Genomic DNA, 25,159 nt, shown 5'->3' on the forward strand with positions numbered 1-25,159 from the left:
GGGACACAGGGAGCTTCACAGTTGGAAAAGCGGAACAAACTGCTATTAGAATATAGTGCAGGAGCTAAGAGGGATGCAATCCTTTTGTAGTCATCCACCCTTCCTGTAATGGGCAAATCTCAGCCCCCTCTGAAAAGCTCCTTCCTACAGCCTGCACATTACTACTCCCTGGTGATCCCGACCATCCTTGTAATGTGCCAATAGCAATGTGTGAAGAAGGGGCTTACTATCATCTGACTATTTCAGCCTGATTCATGCCTGAGAGTGAACCTCTACTGTAGTGCCTTACCCACAGTTATCCATAGAAAGTTATGTGGGTGGCAGTGAGCCGCTCAGTACCATCTACTTCTGCCCACCTTAATATGTTCTTACACTGGTTCTTTACTAATCAGCAAGGCGGCGTGGGTAGCTGAGCTGCTGGCAAAGTGCCAGCCATCAGGAGCCGCATAGGAACTGCTGTTTCTGCTATCGGCCCATACAAGTGTCAGGGAGGCTTCTAGATGAGCCCGGCTGCCTTCATGTGTCAGAGTAGAGTTTAAGAACACACCTGTAATTCAGTAACAAACTGATGATGGAGGCAGGAAAGATCCAATATGCTTAGTTCCTCCTGTGATAGTTTTAGTGTATTTTGGAAGAGTCATGGTAATGGAATCTTGAAAGAAAAATTCTAGTTGTCATTGTGGATTTTTTTATTTTGAAAATGCTGCTTGCTTGGGAGATCCTCAGATCCAAAAGAACCATGCAGTTTATATCTGTAATAAATCTGATTGATTTGTACACTCGGTATACATAAGTGAAATGTGTTGATTGCTCTGGTCTGTGGGCTTCATATTTCCAGGCACAGATCAGACATTGTCTACAGCAATCCCAGCAATGTTGCCCATTGCAGTTCCGCATACCTCTGCTGTTGACTTTTGTCAGGTGACATTCCAAGGGCACAGCCTTAGGCCATTCACGTAACTAACCTGTGCCACCAAGGTGGTTTTCTGCAAGTGACAGTCGCAACACTTTGTTTTCTAAATTTCTTACAATTATTCTTAAGTAACTGTGTCTGTCCAAAAACCTGCCCAAAAGGTTGCCAGTAGAAGAATATTAATACTTATTTATCTCTCCATTCCTTGGATTTTTGCTTTCATTCGAATCTACATGTGACACTTCTCTAGGGAACAGGTGACAAAGTATTGTGACTTTTGCACACATTAGTAATTAGTTCATCTTTACATTTTATTTTTTCAAACATAAGCAGCACAAGTATCCAATTGTAACCTGAGAGACAGCTCTGGGTTGATGGTGAGTATTGAAGATGATATTTTTAAATAGGATAAGTTTTTAGTTTTTATTTTTGTATAGAGATCTGGTATAGGGCTTGTTCACATGGACTGTTGAGAAGTACCTGAGTGCTATCCCCCTAGTTAGTCAGAATATAATTTTGTAAGCACGATTTTACTGGGCAGGTGGGAGGCGGTTAGCCCATAAGTTAGTTCAACTAACCAACGAGGGAAGAGATTTCTATCCAACGGGTAATAGCAGACACTTTGCAGTGCCTATTTCTAGGTAGGTCCACACAAGGGTTGTCATATACAGGAGTGGACAAAACAATAAAAACTAGGGTTTAGCTTTGAAAAGACTAAATGACCACTTGGTGAGCCATATCAGGCTGACTGTCATTACCTGAGTATACCAGCATTCACATGAATCTGTTACCAAGCTAAGAACATTTTTAATCAATATAACTGCTTGAAAAAAAAAGACCTCCCTGAGTTCTGTATCTGCAGGTCTCCAACCTTTCAGCAGTGCCTTCAGCTCGCTAGAAAGGTGAGATTCACTTTTATTTATATGGGTTTCAAAGCAACATCTCAAAGTCCTTAGGAGCAATTCTCATTGTAGGTTCATTGGTCAGAAATCTTTCAGTGTGTTAAGGGAAAAGCAAAACATTTGACATTTTGCTGTCATTTAGTTAATAGTTAATACATTGCATTACAAAATTGCCTACAAGAAGACTACAAAAATCAAACCAGCTGTGTCAAGTCTCAACTAACGCTCAGCATGACCTTTACCTGGCCGTACAATATTAATCTATCCAGTGTAATGCCCAATAATAATTAAAGTGGAACTAAACTAAAAACAAAAAAACACACCTACCTTTAACCCCACAGATCCCTCGATGGCGCTGGTCCTTCTCATGATCCTGTCTCGCGTCATCCTGGAATTCTTTTTCGTCCTGACACCAGGCACCGCCATCTTTATTCTTCACTTCCGTCTTCTTCTTGTCTTCTTTCTTTGTCACCTGTCTCGCACTGCACAGGTGTGAGATCAGGTGGCGTAGCCGCTGTAAAGGGGGTAAAACGGAGAGCCGATCTCACAGGGCATCCTCTATCCCCTAGGAGGAAAATTGCACCTTCTGCCCACTGTTGCACTAAAAAAAAAAAAAAGGTTGTCTACCCTTCTATGTAAAGTAAAAATGTTCAGTTTAGTTACGCTTCAAGTAAACAAGGGTATCAGTGAACCATTCAAATTTTAATTAATCATCATGGAAACATATGAGTTTTGTTTTTTTGCGTTGGTATTTTTCATACAGATGGACTTGATTTGATTGTAGACAGCCTGTGTTGTGATGAATAACATTTGATCTATATATAGTTTTAAAATTTAATTAATATACTTGTTTATGTAATTAAAAGTTCCTGAGCATTACACTTGATGGATAATTTTTTGTGTCTTGTCATGCTAGCTGGTGAAATGGAGCAGCTAAATGATATATATTATTTTAGGAAGATGACTAAAGAATACTTTACCTAATATTTAATGATTATATATTGTTAGGTGTTTCCTTTATTATAGTAATCTTTTAAGATGGGACTAAAAACTTGCTGTGTATGGCCACCAACCTAAACACTGATGGAACATTGGCCTCTAGACTAGTAGCATGTTTGCTGGGACTTCTAGTTCATCTGACCTATGTCTGGTCTGTTGGAGGAATTGTTTGTGTTTATGTTGATTTTTATGCAGCAGTAAACATCTCAGAGGAGTCAAAGTGTCATTGTGCAGTGAGAGTTGGCTGGAGGAGGAAGTACAGTCTTTCCCCAGCCAGGGAGGAGCATGTATTGTTTGCTGTACAGAGCAGAACCAGGCAGAATGTAAGGCACAGCTTCGAACCCATCTGAAATCCAGTTTTAGTTAACTGAGAACACCTAAAGCTGGAAGCCACCGTTGTGTCACTTGTACTCATTTCCCTGTTTTGTACAACTTCTCCAAAGTTTGAGGAGTGACAGTCTGCCAGATGCATTCAAACTGCATGACAAGACCTTCAGGTAAGCCGGGTTTATGGCAGATATTGGGTAACTTTCACCTTGTGCTTTATAACCTGCAGCTTCACCTTTGAGCACAAAATGCTATCTGAACCTTTAAACGTGTCAGTTTGGGATGTTTGTAGAGAAAGGGCCCCCTAAAAAGAACAGGTGTCCTTAAAAACCATCACAGTAAACTGGTGCGATCAAGCATTAAACATTTTGCACCTAGTGTGAAGGTTTGGAAACATGGGGATGTATATGGCTTTTGAGGCATATGTATTCTTTGAACTGGTAAAAGGGTTCCAGTGGCTGCCTTACCAGTTCTATTCAAAGCGAATCTATAGTATAAAGAAAAAAGTTTATCGAAAAAAAAAAAAAAATAGAATCTGTCATTATTTACTAAAAACCACATTAAAAAAAGTTAGGACTTTTTTTCTCATAACATGTCAGGTCATCCTCATAGCTGAAAACCACAGTATAAAGGGAATCTTGATTTCCTAATATTCCCTTATCAGAATAACAAATCTAGCTTTTTCCCACAGTCTGATGGTCAATCAGTTTATTACTTAAAAGAAACCGCAAGACTTACAGTGCAATGGGAAAGATTGGAGACTCTGGGCAGGGTTGTGAATTCCATGCTTTTATTTTAATAAACTGAAAATGTTTGAATGGCTAAGGGACCCCCTTTACTGACTTACCAAGTTAGCGGAATAAAAGGTCTTCTCTCACCCCAGTTGTATATAACCATCACACACATAATATTCTCTTAGGGATCAGAAGTGTTTTGGGATACAGGGTCCTTTCTTTGGAAAGAAGTGGGACATTTTTTTTGCAGTCTGTGTTTCCACTTGAGGGATTCATCCTCTCTAGTGATATAGCAAGTTATGGTTGATGAAATCGTTAATCCTATAGTTGACACTGGCCCAGGAAACTATTCAAGAGGTAAATTCCCTCACTTTAAATATATTTTACCGCACTTCCTTTTGTCCCTTTGGGACAAGAAATAAAGGGAAATCTTTCAATTAAACGCAGGCAAAAAAAAAAAGAACTGGGAGGTAGGACCATAAAGAATATAATTTTGGTTTATCAGCAAAGAAAGCAGTGTATGGAGTCCTGAGCTGCCAAAAAAGGTAAAGCTTTATAGTCTTCTTTTACAGGTATGCATTGCTTGTGAATGTTTTAGGTTTAGGTTAAAATATAAATGCTATGTTTTGCATCATTTCATCATCGATTTTTTTGTAAGCCATCTCATCTGGTCTTGTTTTCTTAGCCTCATTCAACCCTGATTGGTGTGATTTATTAAGTACTTTTTGTTTCATGAATTATGTTGAAGGTGATTATTAATAAGAGGTAAATCTCCTGCTAACATAATTACCTCTACGATGGCACATATATTATCCACGTCTTTCCTGTGGTGTTCTACTTTGCAGAATGTGAGTATTGAAGAATGCTCCATACAAGATAATATGTTTAAGCTGTAAAATATTTTCCTAGAAAAATGTTTTAAAAAAAATACTGAGATCACAATTCCAGAAATACTGGTTGTTGTATACAAAAGGGATAATAATCTCATTCACAAATATGTAGATGTTCTGTAAAGTTGACAGAGTTTGAAATGATTGGTATTTGGTTGACATTTGCTGTGTTTTTTTTGAACAGTAAAGATTATCCTCGCTGAAATCGCTCTTTGTGCTTTTAGCTTGGCTCTCAGGCACTCTGGATCAGCAGCACTTAGTCAGATCCAGGGCAAATTTTCCAAGATAAAGGCTGGACTAAGATTCTCCCTCTCTTACTGTACTCCTATTTACTATAACATTTACAGGTCTACCTTGATCACAACATACGCTGCTCTTTTTTTGTGCAGTGAAGATACAAATCGAACTCTGGACTGTTATAACCATGTGATTTAGCAGGTAGAAAAGCATCTCTGTACTAAACCTGGAGCTTCCAACACAAGCAATGCACATGCTCAGCATTACAGTAAATTATCAACAGAACAGTAATGTAGTTTGCATATGTTTTGGATAGATTCATCCTTAAAGCTGTCTTGACAATACGCAGTGATACTGTTACCTGCCATAAATTTGTAGTTCTGTTTAGCTAGTCCTGTAGTCTGGGCAAAATAGCAGAGCCACCTTACTTTACTGCACAGAAGTTAAGCAATGTAGCGTGGTTACCGACCTGCCCAAAGCCTGCTGATTGGACAGTTATGGAACAAAAGCACACTGTTGAGGTCATCACTCTGCTTTCTGTTCCTGCAGAGTGTTCTGTTCACGCCTGTTTTCAGTTTCTGTTCTTTTTATAGTAGGGATTGAACGAAGCTAATACAACTAAAGATAAGGATTTTAAAAGTAGCTATATTAAAAGTTGTATAAGAATGACCGTGGGGTATCATTCACATTTGAAAACAAGCAAGCAGTGGAAGCTTCCAGTTTTTTTTTTTCTCTTTGTTTCCTCTTTGGGTCTGTTGGGGAATGTTTAGGTGTACTGCTCTTCCTTCTCAGCTTGTAGTTTAGCGGGTATATGCTTAGGATGCCTCTATGGTGCTATAGTCACTTTTGCATATGTTGTGTGTGACTTTAGGATGATGGGTGGGAACATACCGTAGTAACATATTCTGTATGTCAAAACCTGGATTGTAAATTGCCTCTTCAACTCTACAGAGTAAGATTGTAAAGTATTAATTGTGTAGATTTAGTAATTATTATTATCGAACTTTACCAACAGATTAAACAATTAATTTAAGTTAACCTGTTCCTCATTGTATAGCATTACATTGCTCTTCCATTAGGAAATCATCAACACCAGCTGAAATGAGTTTCAAAGATTTTGAGTCAGTGCGTTTGCATCACAGACAGCGAGCAAAGGTTAGACTGCGCTTCTTATCTTCCTGTTGTATTCTGCAATCGAACGGTTGCGCTGAATTATTAATGCACAGAACTGAGATGTCTTAAAGCCATGGAAAAAAACTTAAAAAAAAACTGTTTTATGCGGCTCGTGTTTATCTGGGGTAAATTTCAACAGCTGCTGTCTGGTAATATCATGTACGCATTGCTAGGAGCTTATTAAATTGGGGACAGAGCAGCGCACAGAATGAACATCTCTTAATTTTAGCAACATATTGAGAATAATGAAAGCTGAATTTTGATTAGATAGAAGTAGATCATAATTAAATGCTGGAGTATTTATTTCTTGCTTTGTGGTATAGCGGTTGGCCAATACCATTTCTATATTGGCAGGGCTTGAAGAAAATTGGGGTTCAAACAAACCCCTCAAGGATTTAGTAGTTCAGGCAACTCTGTCCTATTTCAATAAAACCATTGAATGTTATTTACATATCCATAAATGATAGGTATACAAACAACAATCAAATCTGTCTTTATAAAAATCATTTGTGCCATAAATAATAAAGTTCAGCATTGAACAATGAACACGTACACCAATCATGATAAGAATCTGATATCATAAAGATGATCTTATGGTTGTTATATGGCAGTACGTGACCCTCCCCTCCCCATTCACCTATACTTTAGCTATTATTTGGCACTTTTATTTAGTGCCAACATATTACGCAGCGCTTTACAATAAATATTACCAAAGAGTCTTCATAAAATGTATAGATTGCATAACGTGGCAAAATATTATCAAACTGTATAGATTACGGGAGCCGTGGCTGCTGAGATATACTCTGAATCCGGGTATGTATTGAGTTCTTCTGTATAAAGGGATATGAATCCTTCTAACCTGGATAGCACATTAGGTAAGTACCCAGATCTATAGACCCCCAGCACCATGTTCAACAGCCCCAGGGGACAAATACTTGTTGAATGCACATCTGTCCAGCTGTAGACAGCACAAGAGTGTGAGACAAAGACACATCTTTGTCACCCTGTATCAGAAAGTGATTGAATGCTATATGTTTGACATGCTATTGTTTGTATAAGATTTTAGTGTTTGGCTTCACATATACAGTACTTTAATGGAAAAAACAATAAAGCAATAAACCTACATATTTTACATTTAGTTAGTCAAATGAAGACCTAAAAGACTTTAAAGTAATTACACGCCAGTAACCTTCAGGTATTCCTGTCTAACTTTCAGAATCATTAACTTGAGACCACAGAATGATCCCACTTTTATGTTAACATCTAATATTGGAAGTGGTTTAGTAGTTTACAAAAGGGAACTGGGCAGAACTCACAGCAATCAGTCCACAGAATTGCTGTGTTGTTAGCCCACATCATGTATTAGGAGATAAGTGCATTTCATGCAGATGAACATTTAATCTTTTAAAGACTTTTTTGAAGAAACATACTGCATATGTTTTGTTTTATAGCTAGTTCTGACATATATTTTAAACCTGTTCTCTTGCTATTATCGGCTTCTGAATCTAAAATAACAATAATAGTAAAAGCAATAATCCAAATAGTAATTTGTTGCTTGTTTTTGTGGTGAAATATTTGTATGAACAGCTATCGCTTTTTGGCCTTCTGCCGAACGGCATGCAGAAGAGTGTCGGCTTAGCCAAGGCTTTAAATGTGCCATTCCTTATCATATACAGTCCTTTACCTTGTTATGTGCCACCACAGTCACGAGTCTTCGCTGGCAGTATATACACGAGTATTAGCTTGGCACTGGCTGGGCATCAAATGGATGTGGAATTTCCCATATTACAAAGAAAGGTGCAGCATTTCATGTTTATTTACAGAGAAGGTTAAATATTAATTTAGATGATCAATATTGATTTTAATTCTTTTCAAAATGGAAAGTGTAGTCTCTTCAGCACTTTGTATTTGGATAAACATGAATGAAATCAACCTGATGTACATAGGCTCATCAGTGTATGCTAATCTTTATAAAGGCAATGTATAGTTTATCATTTATTACTTCAAAGGGATCATTACATTTTTTCAGATTATACTCATAGACCGGTCTGCTTTGCTGTGTTACATATTATTTGTGCTTTACTGATCTTTCTCACATTTGAAGGCTATTTAAGAGGTGAACCAAAACTAAGTTGCATTACACATACACAAATATGTATGAAAGTTACGATCAGCTGAAAAAAATTGCCTCTTTTTATATAAATTTTTTTAATGTATGGCTGTCTCAATAAACAGTCTTTATAGTAACATTTACCCTGATCTCCACATCATAGATTTCCAGGTAGCATTTACCCCACCACAGGGGTGCAGTGGCATTTGTTTTAAAAACTACAATCTCTACTTTTCTACTTTTAATGGTGATCAGCCACTATGAAATCTAAAGGCCACTTACCTCCATTTTAAAATGACCATTGCAGCTAGGAAAAGTGGTGATCAGTTACCCTATTCAAGTGAATGAGCATTTTATTACCAATTTAGGGTAAATATGGGTTTACCACTGTATGAAATCTGTTTACCTTTAAGTATAGCAGGATAAAAGTGGTAATCCGATTTGTAAAAATGAAGAACACTTCAGGCCTGTGTCCAATTCTTAGAAAACAAAGCTCTACCTATGTGTCCGCTATCTTATGCTCACCTAACCTCCTCCTTTGCTACCATACAATATATTTCTTTTTTGTTTTCAAAGCAGGGAAAATAAAATATATGTAGGATTACAGTTTCCGGTCTGCGATAGGTGTGAGTTATCAGCTTTATATGTTTGTGTCTTCAGCAATCTTACTTCAAAGTGATTATTTTTAGCTGCTAAAACATTTTCTTAGTCCAGCTGTGCAGGAAGCTCCAAGCTCCTATAGTGACCCCACTGAAGTTGGAGAGCTGTGCATTGATGAGAGATTACTGTGCTGTGTATTTTGCTCATCACATCTTCAGAACCAGAAGATAAAATACAGTCTCTGAAGGGAATGGGAAGCTTTTATTTGGCTGGATTGAAATATTTTTCCCTGAAGCTAGCAGTTCTTATACTCTTTAAAATGTTGTCTTGCTAATGGAATTTCAGAATGTTATTCTCCTCTGATGCACTTCTGTACAAAAGGAGATTTAAGCATTTTTTTTGTCCCTTTAAGGGAAAATAGAAATGAATGAGCACCGTGAATGTCAGTGATGTGAATAAACCATAGCAATAAATCAGGTTTAATTGGATCAGAAAGGTGAATAGTTATTTTCCATTGGTTGTATATCGACATTAACTTAAGTCTGTATCCTGCAGCTGTTTTACAACCAGTTTGATAGCAAGAAAGTAAAGTCCCTCAAACTCGGACTCTACCCATGCACTTTATTAGACCATTAAAAAATTCTTTGTACCAGCACTCTTCTCTTGCATTCCAACTCGCCAATCAAATCCTTTGTATCTGGAATCTTTACATTAACCTTTCGTGGTTAAATAAATATCAGTGTATCAGTGTATGATTTCTAAGCATGTCACCCTATAGGTCAACAGTGTCCATCAAAATAGTTCCAAGTTTTAGCATTAAAAAAGCTGTCCTTCAGTTACTTCTCCCAAGCTGAGATGATGTTTTCAGTCTGCTTCTAGCTGGAGCAAGCATTGATTCACTGTAATTCAGATTGAAAGCTCCAACAGGTATGGCTCTCTCTCCTATTGTTTTAGTAACTATTATTTATACAACTTTTTCCAATCCAATGTGCTACTTATTACAACTATTTGGGCAGCATGGTGGCTCAGTGGTTTTGCACTCTGGCCTTTGCAGTGATTTATCGCGGGTTTGAATTTCGGCCACGGCACTATCTGCATGGAGTTTGCAGGATCTCCCCGTGTTTGTGTGGGTTTCCTCCGGGTAAAACATGCAATTAGATTAATTAGCTTCCCCAAAAAAGTTACCTTAGACTGTATTTAAGACATGTGACATTGGATTGTGGGCCCCTTTGGGTGACAGGTAATGACATGACTATGGACTTTGTAAAGTGCTGCGTAATATGTCGGCACTATATAAATACAGTGTTCCAATAATATTAATATTAATATTTGTAGACATAGCACTGGCACCACAATGTATATTATTGTGTCATCTGAGCTGGCATCTTAGGTCAAGAAGGAGATGTTCACCAAGGATGATGCCTGAATAATTATATTCTGCATACACTTAACATGAATAAATTTACCAAGTTTATATTTTTTCATGATTTGGGTAAAATGTTACATTAAAGTACCTAATACTAATGTCTTAGTTTCTGAGCCAGAAGCAACCAAACCAATTTTAGGAACCCAGAACTAAGTTGGTGCTTTACTAAGAAAAGTTAATAACAATAATAAAATATCATATACTAGGCAAATAGTGAAGAAATGATTGCCTGTGCAGGAAAGTAAACAAATTCTACCACAGATTGATCTTCAGTTCCAGCTGACTGCAAGCTTGTCCGAGGTGGGGTTTGTGGAATGTTTTGCTCATTCTTCAGCCAGCCATCTGAACTGAAATGAACCTCTTGTTAAAGGCCAAGAACAAGTATTCTTGTGGGTAATTAAGTCAAAAAAAGAAATAGAATTTTCCTTACTCATTAGGTTTTTAAATTTGTGGAGTCAAACCTGGATAAAGGATAAAATAAACCTGGTTATATGATAACATTTTAAATTATCCGTCCCAGAGGGACACTCTGATAGGAGAGAATATTGTGTGTAATAATAATGATTTTTATGTGGTTTTATGTATTGGAAAAAGCCTTTTAATGTAAATATTAATAAATTGTTATTTTTATAACATGCTGTTGATATTGGCCTAAAAATTAGGGATTACATTGATTTTGGTAAAAAAAAAGAAATTAAATGAATGTAACTGCTTAAACACCTCCACGTGTATTAATAATGTTAATTAAAGGCCTTTTTATTTCATTTTCAATCCGTTATTGTTATTGCCAAAACGCCAAATAATACTGACCCAATGCAGGCATCTAGGTGCTCCTCTTCCTCCATTGCTTTAACTTGGGGGAATCTCTACATATTACCTGTATATATATATATATGTATATATATATATATATATATATATATATATATATATTATATGAGATTGGTGATTGGTCTCTATTCATCTTTTATGTGCATGTTAAACCATAAACAAAAATGTAATACATAACAATATAACAATAGCAGCTTTCTAGTCCTTAGATGTGGGCGCTGCATTAGCTTTGTTTTTTAGGTTTTCCTCACTTTTTTTTCTCTTAATGATTCAACCGGTAGCACACTTCTAAGGTGACAACACTATCTCACTCCATTTTATCTATATAGAAGTCATGCCATAGTCACCAATGTTGTCACCAAACAATGTTGTATTAAGTGTTTACAACACAAAAAGCATTTTAATCTTTAATCAACAAACAAACAGAACTCGCCTAATCACTTTTCAAATGACGCCCTGTCCACATATGGCTTGGAAGTAGAATTATATTGATCATTGATTTGAGTTATCTTTTATTGATTCTACCATTGAACGATGCATGGCAATATGTCCCTTTTTTTCACAAATAGGGATCTTTAAAGTTGTATATTGACCAGTATTATAAAGGTCAGATTGTGTTTGTAACACCATCTGTCCCTAGATGTCTCTATGCACATTTAGCAACAGCAACGAATCGGCCATGAAACTGGCTATGCTGGGTTGACTAATGCATTTGGTTACTGTGTGCTACCCTATCTGCTATTATTTAGGTTCTGGTAAATAAACCTGCATGTCAATGTCTCCTAGTAATGCTACATTACATATAGGTGAGTTTTGTAAACCAAGAAGGTGTTTTGTCATTTAATCCCTTGTGGGATTGGGTTTTGCAGAACGCTGGTGTCTTTCCTTAGTCACTCATAAATACATCTAAAATATTTGCTTACAAGCATGAAATATAACTTTCCCACGCTCGAATTAGGATTGTCTGGGGATTGTTATTTAAGGCAAATTTAGCTCTGGATAAATTTAGTTCGGTAAATTCCAGTAGAAAGTTTATTGTTACATGATAAAAATATTTTATGGTAAATCTGGTTGCTGCAAAATAAGGTAAAAAAATACTTTGCTTTTTTATTTGAACTGGATTTTATTTTTTGATATGAGGTTTACCATAATCTTGCTTAAGATGTGATTATTCTGTCCTTGGGTGATTTGCTGTACATTTTTATTGCTGTAGGGCATATTTAATAAACCTTTGGGAATCTAATCACCCTCTCTTTGATGGATTTATGGATATTTGCTGTCAGCATTCACCCTTGTATAATTTGGTGAGATGTCAGTAAATTTTTTATGTATTTATGGATAAATATTCAGCGGTATGTTGAATCTTTAGATCAGCTTTTCTCAACCTTTTTCACCACGGAAATACCCTTGAAATAAGGGTTTTGGGGAATCCAAAGCAAAAGTTCTGATTCTGCAGTACATTGGCATGATCAGTAAGATGTAGCCTGGAACTGCCTGGGCTGGGAAAGATTTGCCTTCCTGGTGAGTACTATTTAGATGGACGAGTGACCTTGCATTGAGATACAACCCCTAGGCAGATATTGATCTGATATGGTGGGAATTACAGTCAATCATATGCTGGATAATATATAGCCATGTGTACCCTGTTCAGACTGAAATCATTGTGAATCTGATATTTCAAAGAGCTGAAAAGGAAGTTGATGCTGAACGATGTGAAGGTGTGTCACAAAAAAATCCTCTCCGTTAGGCACATTATATAGGTCTGATAATCAGTTTAGCATTAAACGTACATTTTCATTTCATGGCTACTTCGCCTGTTTTATTGATTGTTGGCTGTAGAATAGCACTTATCAGTGGAGATCAGTGAAAATGTTTAAAAGTTCCCTCTGATGATTGTAGGAAAAGTTTCTTGTCACATTGATAGTCTGTATGAGAGGTTCCCCATTACCAATTTGTTCAGTGGAAACCATGCTTGCTTACATTAGTGGTGGTCATTTGGCTGTCTCCAATGTACCAGAACTATGCAGGGCCTGCACTGCCAACTGCGGAACCAATCATACCACTGACTAAGGAACTCCTAACACTTGGTTTAGCCCCCCCTTCACAGAACCCTAACTGGGTATATATATCTGCTATAAAGGATGTAGTACAGTCTAAATATCTGTCACTGTATTCATTATTTTATCATCTGTGTTGAAACATAACATTGGCTAATTCACAAAAACCGTTACATTGTGTAATCATTACAAATAAAGCATATTTATTTTAACATGTCATAAAACCTGACGTAAAATTCAGTTAACAAAAATTAGTAAATATGTTAAGTATTTTACTGCTTCGTGTACTACCCAAGGTTTTTGCCTACATCCTTTTGACTCAGCAGGCAGTTTTCTATTGGTACAGCAAAAGACAATGGGGAACCCAATTCTTGTATCGCTTTTCATTTCAAACTCTCCCCATTATTTTCCAATTTAACATGGAAACCAACAGGGCAGAGACTCCATGCAGGAACATAAAAGTTTCATATGATAGGACTAAATTCATAAGGACATAATAGAGAGGTGTTCTGTTACTTTATATTCAGTAGAAGCTTCTGTGACTGCACAGCTCTATGTGACTTGTCCTTCTTTAGCACTTCGATATACAAGTTGTGTGTTAATGCAATGTGTATTTAAATTGTAAGGATAATTCATATTGTTTTTTTTTTTTCATTTTTTTTTCAAGATCTGTGTGCAGGTGGTCTTCCATTTATTATTGGACAGACTGGATAGGCTTTAAACAAAGGTTTGGGCAGCTGCTGTCATCAAAATAAAAGATAAAAGCCTGAGACTAAGTAAATAATTGATTTTGCATTAGGAATTTTAAATGAAAAAACAAAAAAACTAATGGGGTTGTTGGACCTCTGCAGTGTGACCACTACTTCCACACAGTGAGCCACAGGACACAGGATCCTTCTGTGCAGAAGATTGACCTTTCTACGCAGACTATGGCTGTATTTTAAAGAAAGTAAGACTTTAAACACTATTTGATGATTTCTCCTGGAATTTTTCTTTAATTTAAAATCAGTTTACTTGGGGTTTTGGTTGAGCACTTTTGCATGAATAGCTAAAAAAATTTAGGCAAAGCATTAGTAAAGACTGTCGTTGGATTCATTTTTCATGCTGCCATACAGAATGGATTCAATAGATCACCCCTCTGTCTACACTTGCAGAAAGGAAACACTCTGTAAAATAGGAACTCTGAGTCCTTTGCAGGGCCACAGGTGTTCTAGGTTGAGAAGTTCAGTTGCGGAAAGTAAAGATGGCACTTTATGACCCTGTGTGCCCGTAGTGGTAACAGATTTGTTGCACTTGGAACACTGTTAGGAAATGAGTAGTTGTATCCTTTGCAAGGAGGAGACCTAACTATTGTACATGCGTTGTCTGCCTTTTTTTTTTTGTTTTCTTTTACCTTTTTGCAGGTGCATATAATATCTACAACTGGCAGAAAGAAAATGTCCTTTGTGTCCAATTAAAGGGCAATTTCATACAAAACTGCTACATGCACAGTTTAGTTACCTTGAAGAAATCAAAGAGCTTGTTAAAAACTCTCAACTCTTCTGATTTGTTGTCTACATAAAATGGCTGCTGTGCCTTATGGTGAATCTGTTGCTTAACCTAGGAAATATGTGAATGTAGGACTCAATTTCTTATCCTTTCTGAAAATACTATTGGCTTGGCTGACTCTGGCTTCCATATGTTGAGACACTGACCTTCAACAAACACATAATTTTTGAAAGTCAGTTTTAGGTCAGTATACATGATGTAAGCCAGTGACCAGTGAAAGTACCAAAGCCATGGGATTACAAGGAAACTACCGTGTTTCCCCGATGATAAGGCAGGGCCATCAAATAAGACAGCCCCCCCCCTTTTAGGTAAAAATGAAAAATAAGCCTCTTCATGGGTAAATAAGGCATCCCCCTGAAAATAAGCCCTAGAGCATATTTTGGCCTTCAAAAAAAAATAAGACAGTGTCTTATCATCGGGGAAACAGGGTAGCATTTTCTGGAAAGAGTTATCAGTAACTGTTATCAGCACAATTACACTATCTCAGGTGGAAATGTAGTGATAGTACAGTTGTCCCACCATGTTGTTTAGCGATCGGCTTTACCAGACTGCTCATGAATGACACCTAAGGATCACTGCTCAATTCTGGTGGGGAAAATGCAGAAGGGCATCTCCCATTTGTTCTATGGTGAAGTTATTATTTTATATAGTGGTTAAAAAGTGGAGATGTTGGAAGGGAAGAAGACAGGGAGAAATGTTATTTCTGACTTGTTTACTTGTGTAAATTACAACTTTAACTACTGAGCTTTATAAACAAGTGGCAGAATAAAGGAGAGCCTAAAATACCATTGCAAAAGGTAAAAAGAGCTCTGCCTGCTCACTCAAAGAGAGTGCAACATAATAAAATATAACACTTTATATTTATCTCAGAAACAAAATAGTTTTATTTTTTAGTTATGAGCGTAATACAAAAAAAGGCTGTTTATTTGTATTTCCCTTGAGGGTTTTTTAAAAAAAGGGGAAGGGTAATGAAATGAGGAACTGTTAGGAATGTGAAAGAGACATTGATCTAAAAGTAAGATGACCAGTTCTTGATAAGTATAAATACTACTGCTTTTCTGACTTAAACACGTGTGTGATTAGGATTGTGTATAAAGGACAGAATATGTGTGTATGTATGTAATTAGACAGACGGATATGAAATATGGGACATATAAGGACTGCTTTATGTTTGATGATATCATCAAAATGGTTACTGATTTACGGATTCCTCTTCCCTAACTGCTTGTCTAGATCTGTCTTACTGGTGACAGTAGACTCTTTGTAGTTTCTTAACATTAAGTAATGTCATATTGCTTCTGTTAGCCAGATACCAATTGACCCTGGGCTGGGGAGAAGTTGCTGGGGATTAGGTTATTGCAACAGAGATACCAGATGTGCTTGCTTGGTTGGTTTATAGAATGTTTCCATTTTAGTGGTATGTCCTAAAGAGGCTCTGAATTGGGGAATGTTGTACCAAAGGCAAGCAAAGGAAATTGGACTAGTTATCAGTATTGGCTTCATCTAAATGTCCTCAATGTGGTGGATTTATAAATATGCACAAGTTCAACATAAAGCTCCATCCTAGTGAGTGCCATAATGCAAAGATGAACTGAGAGCAAATATTCTTCATTCTAAAGGAGAAGAACCCCTTTATTATCTCTATATCCAATATCCATGTAATTATAAAAGTATAAATCCCAACAATAAAGTTATCTCTCATTCCACCTGTCTAAATGCTAAATCAAAGACTTCCTATAGCTCAATGCTGGGAGTGTCCCATGTGTTTTGGCAGAACCCCTAGTATAGGCTGCCAATAGCTGATTTTTCACATTACTAGCTTAGGATGCCTACTTCTGCACTGCTTCTGTGTAGGGGGTCCCATCTTGGTACCCAGCGGGGGGGGGGGGGGGGTCATCTCTGACATTTTCCTATGTCAGAAATGCACACCATTGACCGGGGATCTTATGACTGGGAGAGTAATCTTAAAAAAGAAGCTGGAGAGGTGAAAGATCCACATATCAAATAAAGCAGAAGCAGGGAGATCCTTTTACTGCAGGTCCTCAGGTACAGTTTCTTCTCCAGAAAAGAGAACAGAAAGTAGTACAGCCATGACATTATTAAATATTACATCAATTTTGGTAAGACTAGCAGTCACATACTGGAGCAGATATACCGGTATAAGGCTGTAGGTACAGGAAATGTGCTGCTATTTGTTAGGAGGAATTTGAGGCAATGAATCGGGTTGCAGTTCATGCACAGTTAACACATCAAGATGTTCCATATAAGATCATTTTTACTGTTTTGAGTTTAGGAAATTTTTAACCACATGTATTTCCAAAGTTAACATTTGTAAATGCAGTGACTACTATGGGCAAGATCTGCTATACACTGGGTAGAAGTGTAGTGATTTACAAGAGTAAAAACTACTTTAAAGTAACCCTGTCTAACAATTAAAACCTAAACTAAAAATTTGCCTGTAATAAAGGACCATGTATACCTGATTCAGCACCCATCTGTGGAATCTTACTGCAGAACTAGAAGAATCTTCACATCTGACACACTTCTGGGGTTTCCCAATTTTTTTCTGTCTCGTCCATGCTTTGTTCTTCCTCCCATCTGCCCTAATGGCACTATTGTGTTCTGAGGTGCTTTTTGGCTTTCATTCATGACAGTGTCACTTTTAAAGCTAAACATCAGACTGAATTAAAAAAAAAATATTCATGCAGTTATATGTTCATTATTTGCTCAGTGGTTTTAATTACAATTATTATTATATATGTGCATTGAGCTCGTTGGCATGCTCTTGTAATCTTCAGTACAGCGGAGCTCAAAATGGAAGTAGGGAGGCTTCACCAGGGGCCAGACGTGTGCTGTGTACATACAAGCTGACTGGGAGAACAGAAGGAGGAGTTTATCAGTTTGCTACTGCTCTTTTCCCAGCCAATCACAGACTGGGAGAGGATAGGTAATCAGGGAGCATTACTACTGTACAGAAAAGTCAGGTCATCAACCCGATTCTACTGTCTGGCTTTGGTGGGAAAAACTGTCAACAATATATGTGAGTATCTAATTACTATCCTAAAGCTCAGCTACATTTATTGTTATGATAGTACAACCTTTTTCATCCTTGCCCTCATAGAACTGGTGCTACAGCCCAGCAACCTATACAAAACCTTGATATACGTAAGATAAACAAATGTTCACAAATCCACATGATTATATTGGAGATATAAATAGCTGACATTGGAGAGGAAGGCAGAAAAGCAGAGAGCTAGTATTGCTAAACACAAGATGAATGAGATAATGGCGATCTCTGTGCTGTGTATTTGTCCTTTTCTTAAATTAAATCTACATACAGCTCAATAGTCCAATAAATGATAAATCAAAATGACACTGGCTTTATTTTAACCAAAAAAGGCCATTATTTTACTTTTAGTTTTACAAGTCATTTCCAATATTTTAAATCAGCAGCATTCATTGACAAAGGCTGGTAAATCTGCCATAAAGGTCTTTGTTTAAACATCTCCTGATGACAACGCCTTGTTCCTGTATCTCAGTTGTGTTTCATCCTCATGGAGGCTACAAAATGGCTTTTTAAAAACACATTGGGCAGGAATGGTGCCGTGTTGTCACCATCATTAAAACCGGCCCTGAAACTGGAAACATGCAGAAAAAAAGGATTACTGAAAAGAAACAAAGAATAATTGATGGTGAAAACAAGTATTTTATTTTAAGAAAAGGAAGAATTGTTTAATATAAAGATTTAATATAAATGCAACCGCATTTAATTAGGGTTTACAATAATTGCTAATACTATGTGCTGCACCTGTGACTTGTAGCCATGGCTTGGGCATACATACAAATCAACAACATTTACCTGCATTAGGAAAAGTTTCTGAAGTTTGATAGACTTCAATGGTATCTTCCACTGACGTCATATTGCACCCTTTAAAATGCAGGGTTTGTGTACAGTAATACAGGATATTGTGTGCTGCAAAGTGATGAAGGCACCAGAATGCATCCTCTTTCTCAGGGCCATAACCATTTCTTGTAAATCTTTTTTTAGACGTCACTAGTGTGATAATAGTTTGGTGATAACTTCTCGTTTTCGCGTTGCTGCTTAGTTGCCTTAAGCACCTTCTGGTCACAAGAAAATGACATACTGTAGGCTGCTGCTCCCTAGAGGATATTGATTTGTAAATATTGCATGCGTTTTGTTAATAATATTAACAGGATTTATATAGCACCCACATATTATGCAGCGCGGTACATTAAATAGGGGTTGCAAATGACAAACAGGTACAGACAGTGACACAGGAGAAGAGGACCCTGCCCCCATAGAGCTTACAATCCAGGAGGAGGGGGAAGTAGCACACAACATTTTATTTTTATATTCAGCTTTAGTTGCTGGATGATCAGTTGAGATATAGTAAAAAAGGCCAAGTAGGAAAATACTTGAAATAGTACTGTCTTTTAGTAAGTTAGGGTGACAACTTCTAACCTGCATACGTGTTCCTGTTCAGCCTTTAGTTTGCCAAAATAGCCAGATGATGCACATTTCTAGAACGTCACTTTTGAGCTTTGGAAATATGTTTTTTGTTTTCCTAGTTCGTTCAATAATCCATTATTGTCCGCACACCGTTCAATTTATAATTTAAAGGATGGTGCTCCGGAAGTGAAGGACTTCCCCTTAAAGGGGATTAGCTGTCCCTGAGCAAAGTCTAAAGGGACTTCCATTAACCTCTGTAAAATGCACAATACCATTTGCTCCTCTCTCCGGGGAGCCGGGATAATAGCCATGCATAAAAATGGCTGTCTCAGGCCTGCTTATTTGCAAATCTGGCTTTTCTCCTCAGCCTGTGTTTCCCATTCTGTGTGTATTATGTTTGTGTGTTATGGCAGCAGCATGTGGTTAAGAATATTCTGATCATTAATTCATTAGAAAATTGCTTTGGGCTGGGCTACAAAAGGCCTGTTGGGGCTTTGGCAGAATGGCAGCAAGTAGGATATATTTACCCATAGCAACCATTTAAAAAAAAGTGATTGGTAGTTGCTACAAGGACTGGTATGGTATTATATGGACTATACACAGAGATTTAAGGCAGATGATAAATTTCAATCCTTCAGACTATCATGCCTAAAATGACAACTCTAAAAAGCTAAGAAAAAGTTGTCCAATCTTCCTAAGTTTTACCAATAAACTGACCATTTATTTATAATTAAAATGATAAATTTTATATCAAATTACCCATTTAGTTTAATTTTAAAAGATATGAATATGGAATCCAATATTTTCATAGCTTTTTTTTACACAGATGGTCCAGTGGCTATATTTCATTTTTCCTAGCTGTAAACCCAGAGGTATATGTACAATCCCCTAAATGACTGTTTTCAGGTCTTTCCAATGAAGTATGCTGTTAAAAGTAATGCCGGTCTCTCTCTGGTATCATTGTTAACTCCTACATGTGATATTCCTTTATTGCAAATGTCTTTTTTATTCTAATCAGGGCTTGGATTTGGCCAATCTATAACCCTTCATTTTTTTCTTTCTTAAATCTTTATTGATTGGTGAATTTATTAATGTGTTTGTATCCTTCTCATATTGACAAATTCATCTTGGCACTATCTACATTTGAACAAATGACCTCACAATCTCTTCTGAAAATGTCAAACTTTGATAAGATGGAGGTGTGATGGTCAGGTGCCAAAACATATCATCATTTTGTGTATCAATTATATTTGTTAATACAAATACAAGCATACATATATGTTACCTTTATTTGTGACCTTGTTGATTTTTAAATATTATCCCAACTCACATATTACTCCTCCTGATGTTCCTGCAGACAGTGTTATGTGTTCCAAATCTCATTACATTTCCAACACTTTAAGGTGAAGATTGCTAGGTGAATATGTTATTATAGAACCAAAAACTGCACAATTTAGTTAGTTTTTTTTCTTTTTGTACATTGGTACTCTTTATGTGTATGACAATATGAAAAGTTAATGTTATATGCCATGTTCCAAATCCCTGTGATCAGTTTCTCCATCAATCATTGCTGTCTGGAACATTATATAGAGAATATTCCCTTGGATACTACACTGCCCTCTGCATATTTATTATGAATTTGTAGTAAAACGCAATGTGAAATTAACACTACAGTGTCTATAGGAGAGCAAATACCGATATAATTTTTAAATCATAACCAAATCAATTATTTTACCTAAATTTACGGGCAGGTGGCTACATATACTCTTGAAATCCATGATGTGAACTGCTTTACCCATCAAAGGTTTTGTAATTGTGTTCAGCTAGTCTTGTGATCCTGATTTCCTCATGTGAGTCAGAACACAACCGTAGTTTGAAGAAGGTCCAGAGCTGTAATGGGAATCATGTTCCCCTGGACACACTCCAGGCTTTCTCCCTCCTGCCCTTTTTGGGCTTCCTAAGATAGTGTGAAGATCTGACCCTCGTGCCCTGACCTTGACAGCTGTCATTGGCTGTCTGTAGACCTCTTTATTTCTCTGGTAAATGTAGTATATTACAGGTCACACCATGTCATTGCAGGTTCACAGATAAACAGACACCTGTCTAAGAACGTCTGTACCCTGCTCAGCTAGACACATGCACACACGTAAAGCTTTCAGCACTGATTGTATTGCAGTGTTATTTTTTGAGCACTACTCAACTACTACTCAACTACTTTATGCCATTACTCTTCTAATGTGACTGTCATTTTGTGTGTTTCAGGCAACAGTGTGCCTTGTCCCCGCATCCTTCCCCTCTGGAAGCCCATCTCCACCAGCACAGACCGACTAGTGGAGCAGGAGAGGAGCGTACACAATGATAACTCTCTGGGGATAAGAAACCGAGAATTCTACAGAACCAACCAAAAGAGTCCCAAGCCCTCAGGTGAACATTTGACACTGTTTGGTGTTTTTCTTTGCTTTTGAGTAAAGTTGTGTTGGATTTTTTTACTTTTATACCTAAAATCATATAATGATATTCTCTTTGTTAAACAGAAAAAAACTCAACTCCCTGTTGCCCCTCTCTGAATTATTGTGACTTTTGTTAAAGGAGCTCAGCTTTCCGTGACTTCAAGATATGAGTTTGTACATGCATGTAGCTTAGTTTACAATTTTGGCATTTGACAGGATGAAAAACTCCCACATATGTGCAGAAGTAAAGTCATGCCAGTGCAGCCAACCTAGAAGGTCAGAGATTCTGCCCCCAGAAGAAGACTAGGTAATATGCTAGCACCATGGTGGAAGCTTGTGAATGTTGTATCACTGAGGGGAGAAGTAATTAAGTTTCACTTTAGAGTTATTCTTTTTTTTAATCTGCACATATACTTTACTGGTGTGTCACATAAATGGCAACGGTATAATTTTTTAAAAAGCATTTTGATTATAAAGCCATATTTTACCTCTTGTCAAGTTGTCAGAGATGTCATCTGTCATCAGTCTTTTTCTGACTCAAGAAATATATTTTGAGTATAATCTTCAACATATTGCCCCCTACCAAAGGAGATCTTTGAAATATTGTACAATCACATGGATACATTGTATAAGTATGACCAGCTGCAGCAAGATTTGTACAACCTGCTGTAAATCTGACAGCCAAACCCCCAGTTTATGCAGTGGCTCTATCTGTATGATCCATGCAGGAGATATTTTGAGTGTATTAAAATAATATAATATAACTATAAATCAATACATTGTAGCTAGAAGCAGCTGTTAGGAGCAGCTAGTTACATTGTGAAATAAATAGTTTTGGGGCCCCAGGAGGTTTTATTCCTAATGTAAAACAATGCACGGCCAGGCTGCACTCTGTCTTTGGCAATATCATCATCATCCAGTCTTTAAGTGCCAGAGTCTTCTTACATCTTCATTGACCAGATTGGGATGACATAACTTCTGCACATGACAGTGGGAATTGCATCCTCCCAACCCAGAAACATGCTGAGACTGTACACTGCACTGTGCATGCATAGTTCAGAATAACCATTTGGAAAATGATAGGAGAGCTAAAACACATTTGACAGAGAAGCCTTCACAAGCTGGCCTGTCACCTCTTTTGCATTAAATGGAGTTGGTACTTCCACTTAAACACGTTTGTAAAGTCAGAAGTGTTTTATTAGTTCTTTGATAACATAAGTTTTTTTTTTGTACATTGTCACTGAGACAAAGTGTGGGGAAAGTCAAGCACCAGAGGAATATGTGAGGGACACCTGTTTGTAGGACAACTTTCAGATAAAAAATGTTGTTCTGTTTTTACAGATTTCCCCTCATTTCCTGTTAAGTCTTTAGGACAAAAATTGGAAAAAAACACCATAGGGAGGCACAGACAGCCAAAAAACTAAAATTAATAACCTTATAAGAGTTTTAACCCTTCAGTGTTAGATGCAAAACAACAACAAAAAAGTTTTGACTTACAACACATTGCACCAGAATCATAACATGAAGTGTTAGAAATTGAAGAAAGCATGTTTCAATTTACCTTCTGACTTACCAGAAAAGTTATTTTAAAAGTGATTGTCTATCTGTGAATCATACTGATAAAGTTCTTGTAGTATTTTATAACTGCTTTGATTGATTTTACTACACACCCAGCCTTGCTTGTGTTTTTGCACAGAGCAGTAACCCTTCCGTTGCCCAACCTTCACAGGACAATAAATGACAGCAGGGTGTAGACGGCACAGCACCGACCTATGACGTCTCACAGCCGTGGCCCGCTCTGGCCCCTTTGGGGCACTGTGCCAGTTGCCAGCAGTAAATGTCTGAGTCAGGACATGTGGACTTTTTCCTTGGGCAGCCATGTGTTTCCTAACACTTATATTTTCCTCCTTTTTATTTATATGGGTGGATTCCTATTTTCTTTCTTATCTTTCTAGGCTGAGGGTGACAATTTTAGTTATTTTAGTTTATTTTTGGTCACAGAAAGGAAAATTACAGGCTGTAGTTTGCCATTAAACTGCATCTGCTATTCACACACTGTGCAGGCAGCCATACTTGATTACTATACATTTTTTTTTTTCACTATGACCTAGGGTCATAGTGAATCCCTAAAGCACTAGGACTCATGCTAGCAGATTCATTGGGTTTTATGAGTTTACCTAATAGGAAGCTAAGCTCATAAACAGACTCGTAAGCTCTCAGACAGGAGTTGCAGATTTCACAATGCAGTGGCTGCTTTTTGCTTTACACTTAGTTTTATTAGGTTTGAGTTTGATGAGTTTCATGATCAGGTTGTAACATAGTCAGGACAGATTTTACAGTTGATTTTCTTAAAGGGTCAGTCTATATAAAATATATTTTTGGTAGGGGTTGGGTATTTAAACCTCTTATCAGTTTGTTTTGTGGAATCCATCTATGATTTGAGGTTTGCACACTAATTGTAGCCATTAGAAGGATGTTCTCTTTACCCTGCTGGATATTTATTTTTTTATCATGAATGCAAAACGAGTTGCTGGGGCACGTTAAAGGTGGGAACACACAAAATTCCTAAGCAGATGGGAGCAGAGTCAGAAATTATGTCAGGGGGGTCTCATACATTTAATATATTTAGGTGGGCAGCTACAAAAAATGCCACAACCCAATCAGCAGTAAGAACATTGTCTTACCACTGCCCAGTGCCATTGCTTTGCTTACTTTGGAAGTTTCCTGCTCCAAGCTGTAGACATTTGAGGAAGGATCTGTTGCAGAATGTCTAATATTTTTTAATTTGAGTTGCTGTCGTGTAACAGTCACCTACCTCTATTTACAGGTATATAGAAAAGCTTTATAGATAACAAAGGTGCCATAATACAATTAATCTTTGACCACAGAAGCTGGGAGGGTTTAAATAATTGATAACTATTTATTTTGTAATACCAAGCACTTAAAAGCAGACTTAACATCAGATATGTTTCTTTTGTTAAGTGCATACATGCCTATTATTGTGTAAATGTAACTTGATCACCTTAACCTCCAATAATAAATACATCTGTTTTTGTTTGAGCATCATCACGGGACACCTTCCAACTTCATGGACTGAGATGCCGGATCAGAGATGACACAATAATTTAAAGTCTGTGCAGTTCTAGTCCCTGTTCACAAACACCTGACAAATATCAGCCCTTGCTGCATCCTCTTACCTTGTGACTAGCTACAAAATACAATATACTGTCTAAATCCAGGGGAGGGAGTGGGAGAGACTAAATAAATGCTTTCCCCAGCCTGCAGCAGACCAGTGATCTTTTCTCAGCCAAAGCAAAGTCACTGAACCTGTTCTCAAAGAACACACAGTTTGTCAAAGTTTTAGGCACTTAGAAAAGAAATCAGCACTGTACATTGTACCATTTATTGTACTTGTCACACTGATTATGTTTACTGCTTATACAGAATGAGATATGAAAGGGAGGGGTGCGATTTCCTCTGCCCTTTTACAC

The 25,159-nt window shown here is 37.2% G+C and overlaps 1 protein-coding gene across 9 annotated transcripts in view; it reads left to right on the forward strand.

Moving 5' to 3' along the window:
* FGD4 (FYVE, RhoGEF and PH domain containing 4) overlaps nucleotides 1-25,159 on the forward strand; it is a 96,872-nt gene that overhangs the window by 47,752 nt on the left and 23,961 nt on the right. For 7 of the 9 annotated variants that reach the window (XM_072400240.1, XM_072400239.1, XM_072400241.1 and 4 more), the window contains exon 2: nucleotides 21,481-21,642. In XM_072400240.1, coding sequence (XP_072256341.1) covers nucleotides 21,481-21,642 — 162 coding nt within the window. Of the gene's footprint in view, nucleotides 1-3,094; nucleotides 3,312-21,480; nucleotides 21,643-21,928; nucleotides 21,976-25,159 lie in introns of those variants that run through there. The other 2 variants (XM_072400242.1, XM_072400248.1) reach the window with 2 other exon arrangements.

Source organism: Pyxicephalus adspersus, chromosome 2 (assembly GCF_032062135.1).
Source record: "Pyxicephalus adspersus chromosome 2, UCB_Pads_2.0, whole genome shotgun sequence".
In the NCBI taxonomy this organism is placed as follows: Eukaryota; Metazoa; Chordata; class Amphibia; order Anura; family Pyxicephalidae; genus Pyxicephalus; species Pyxicephalus adspersus.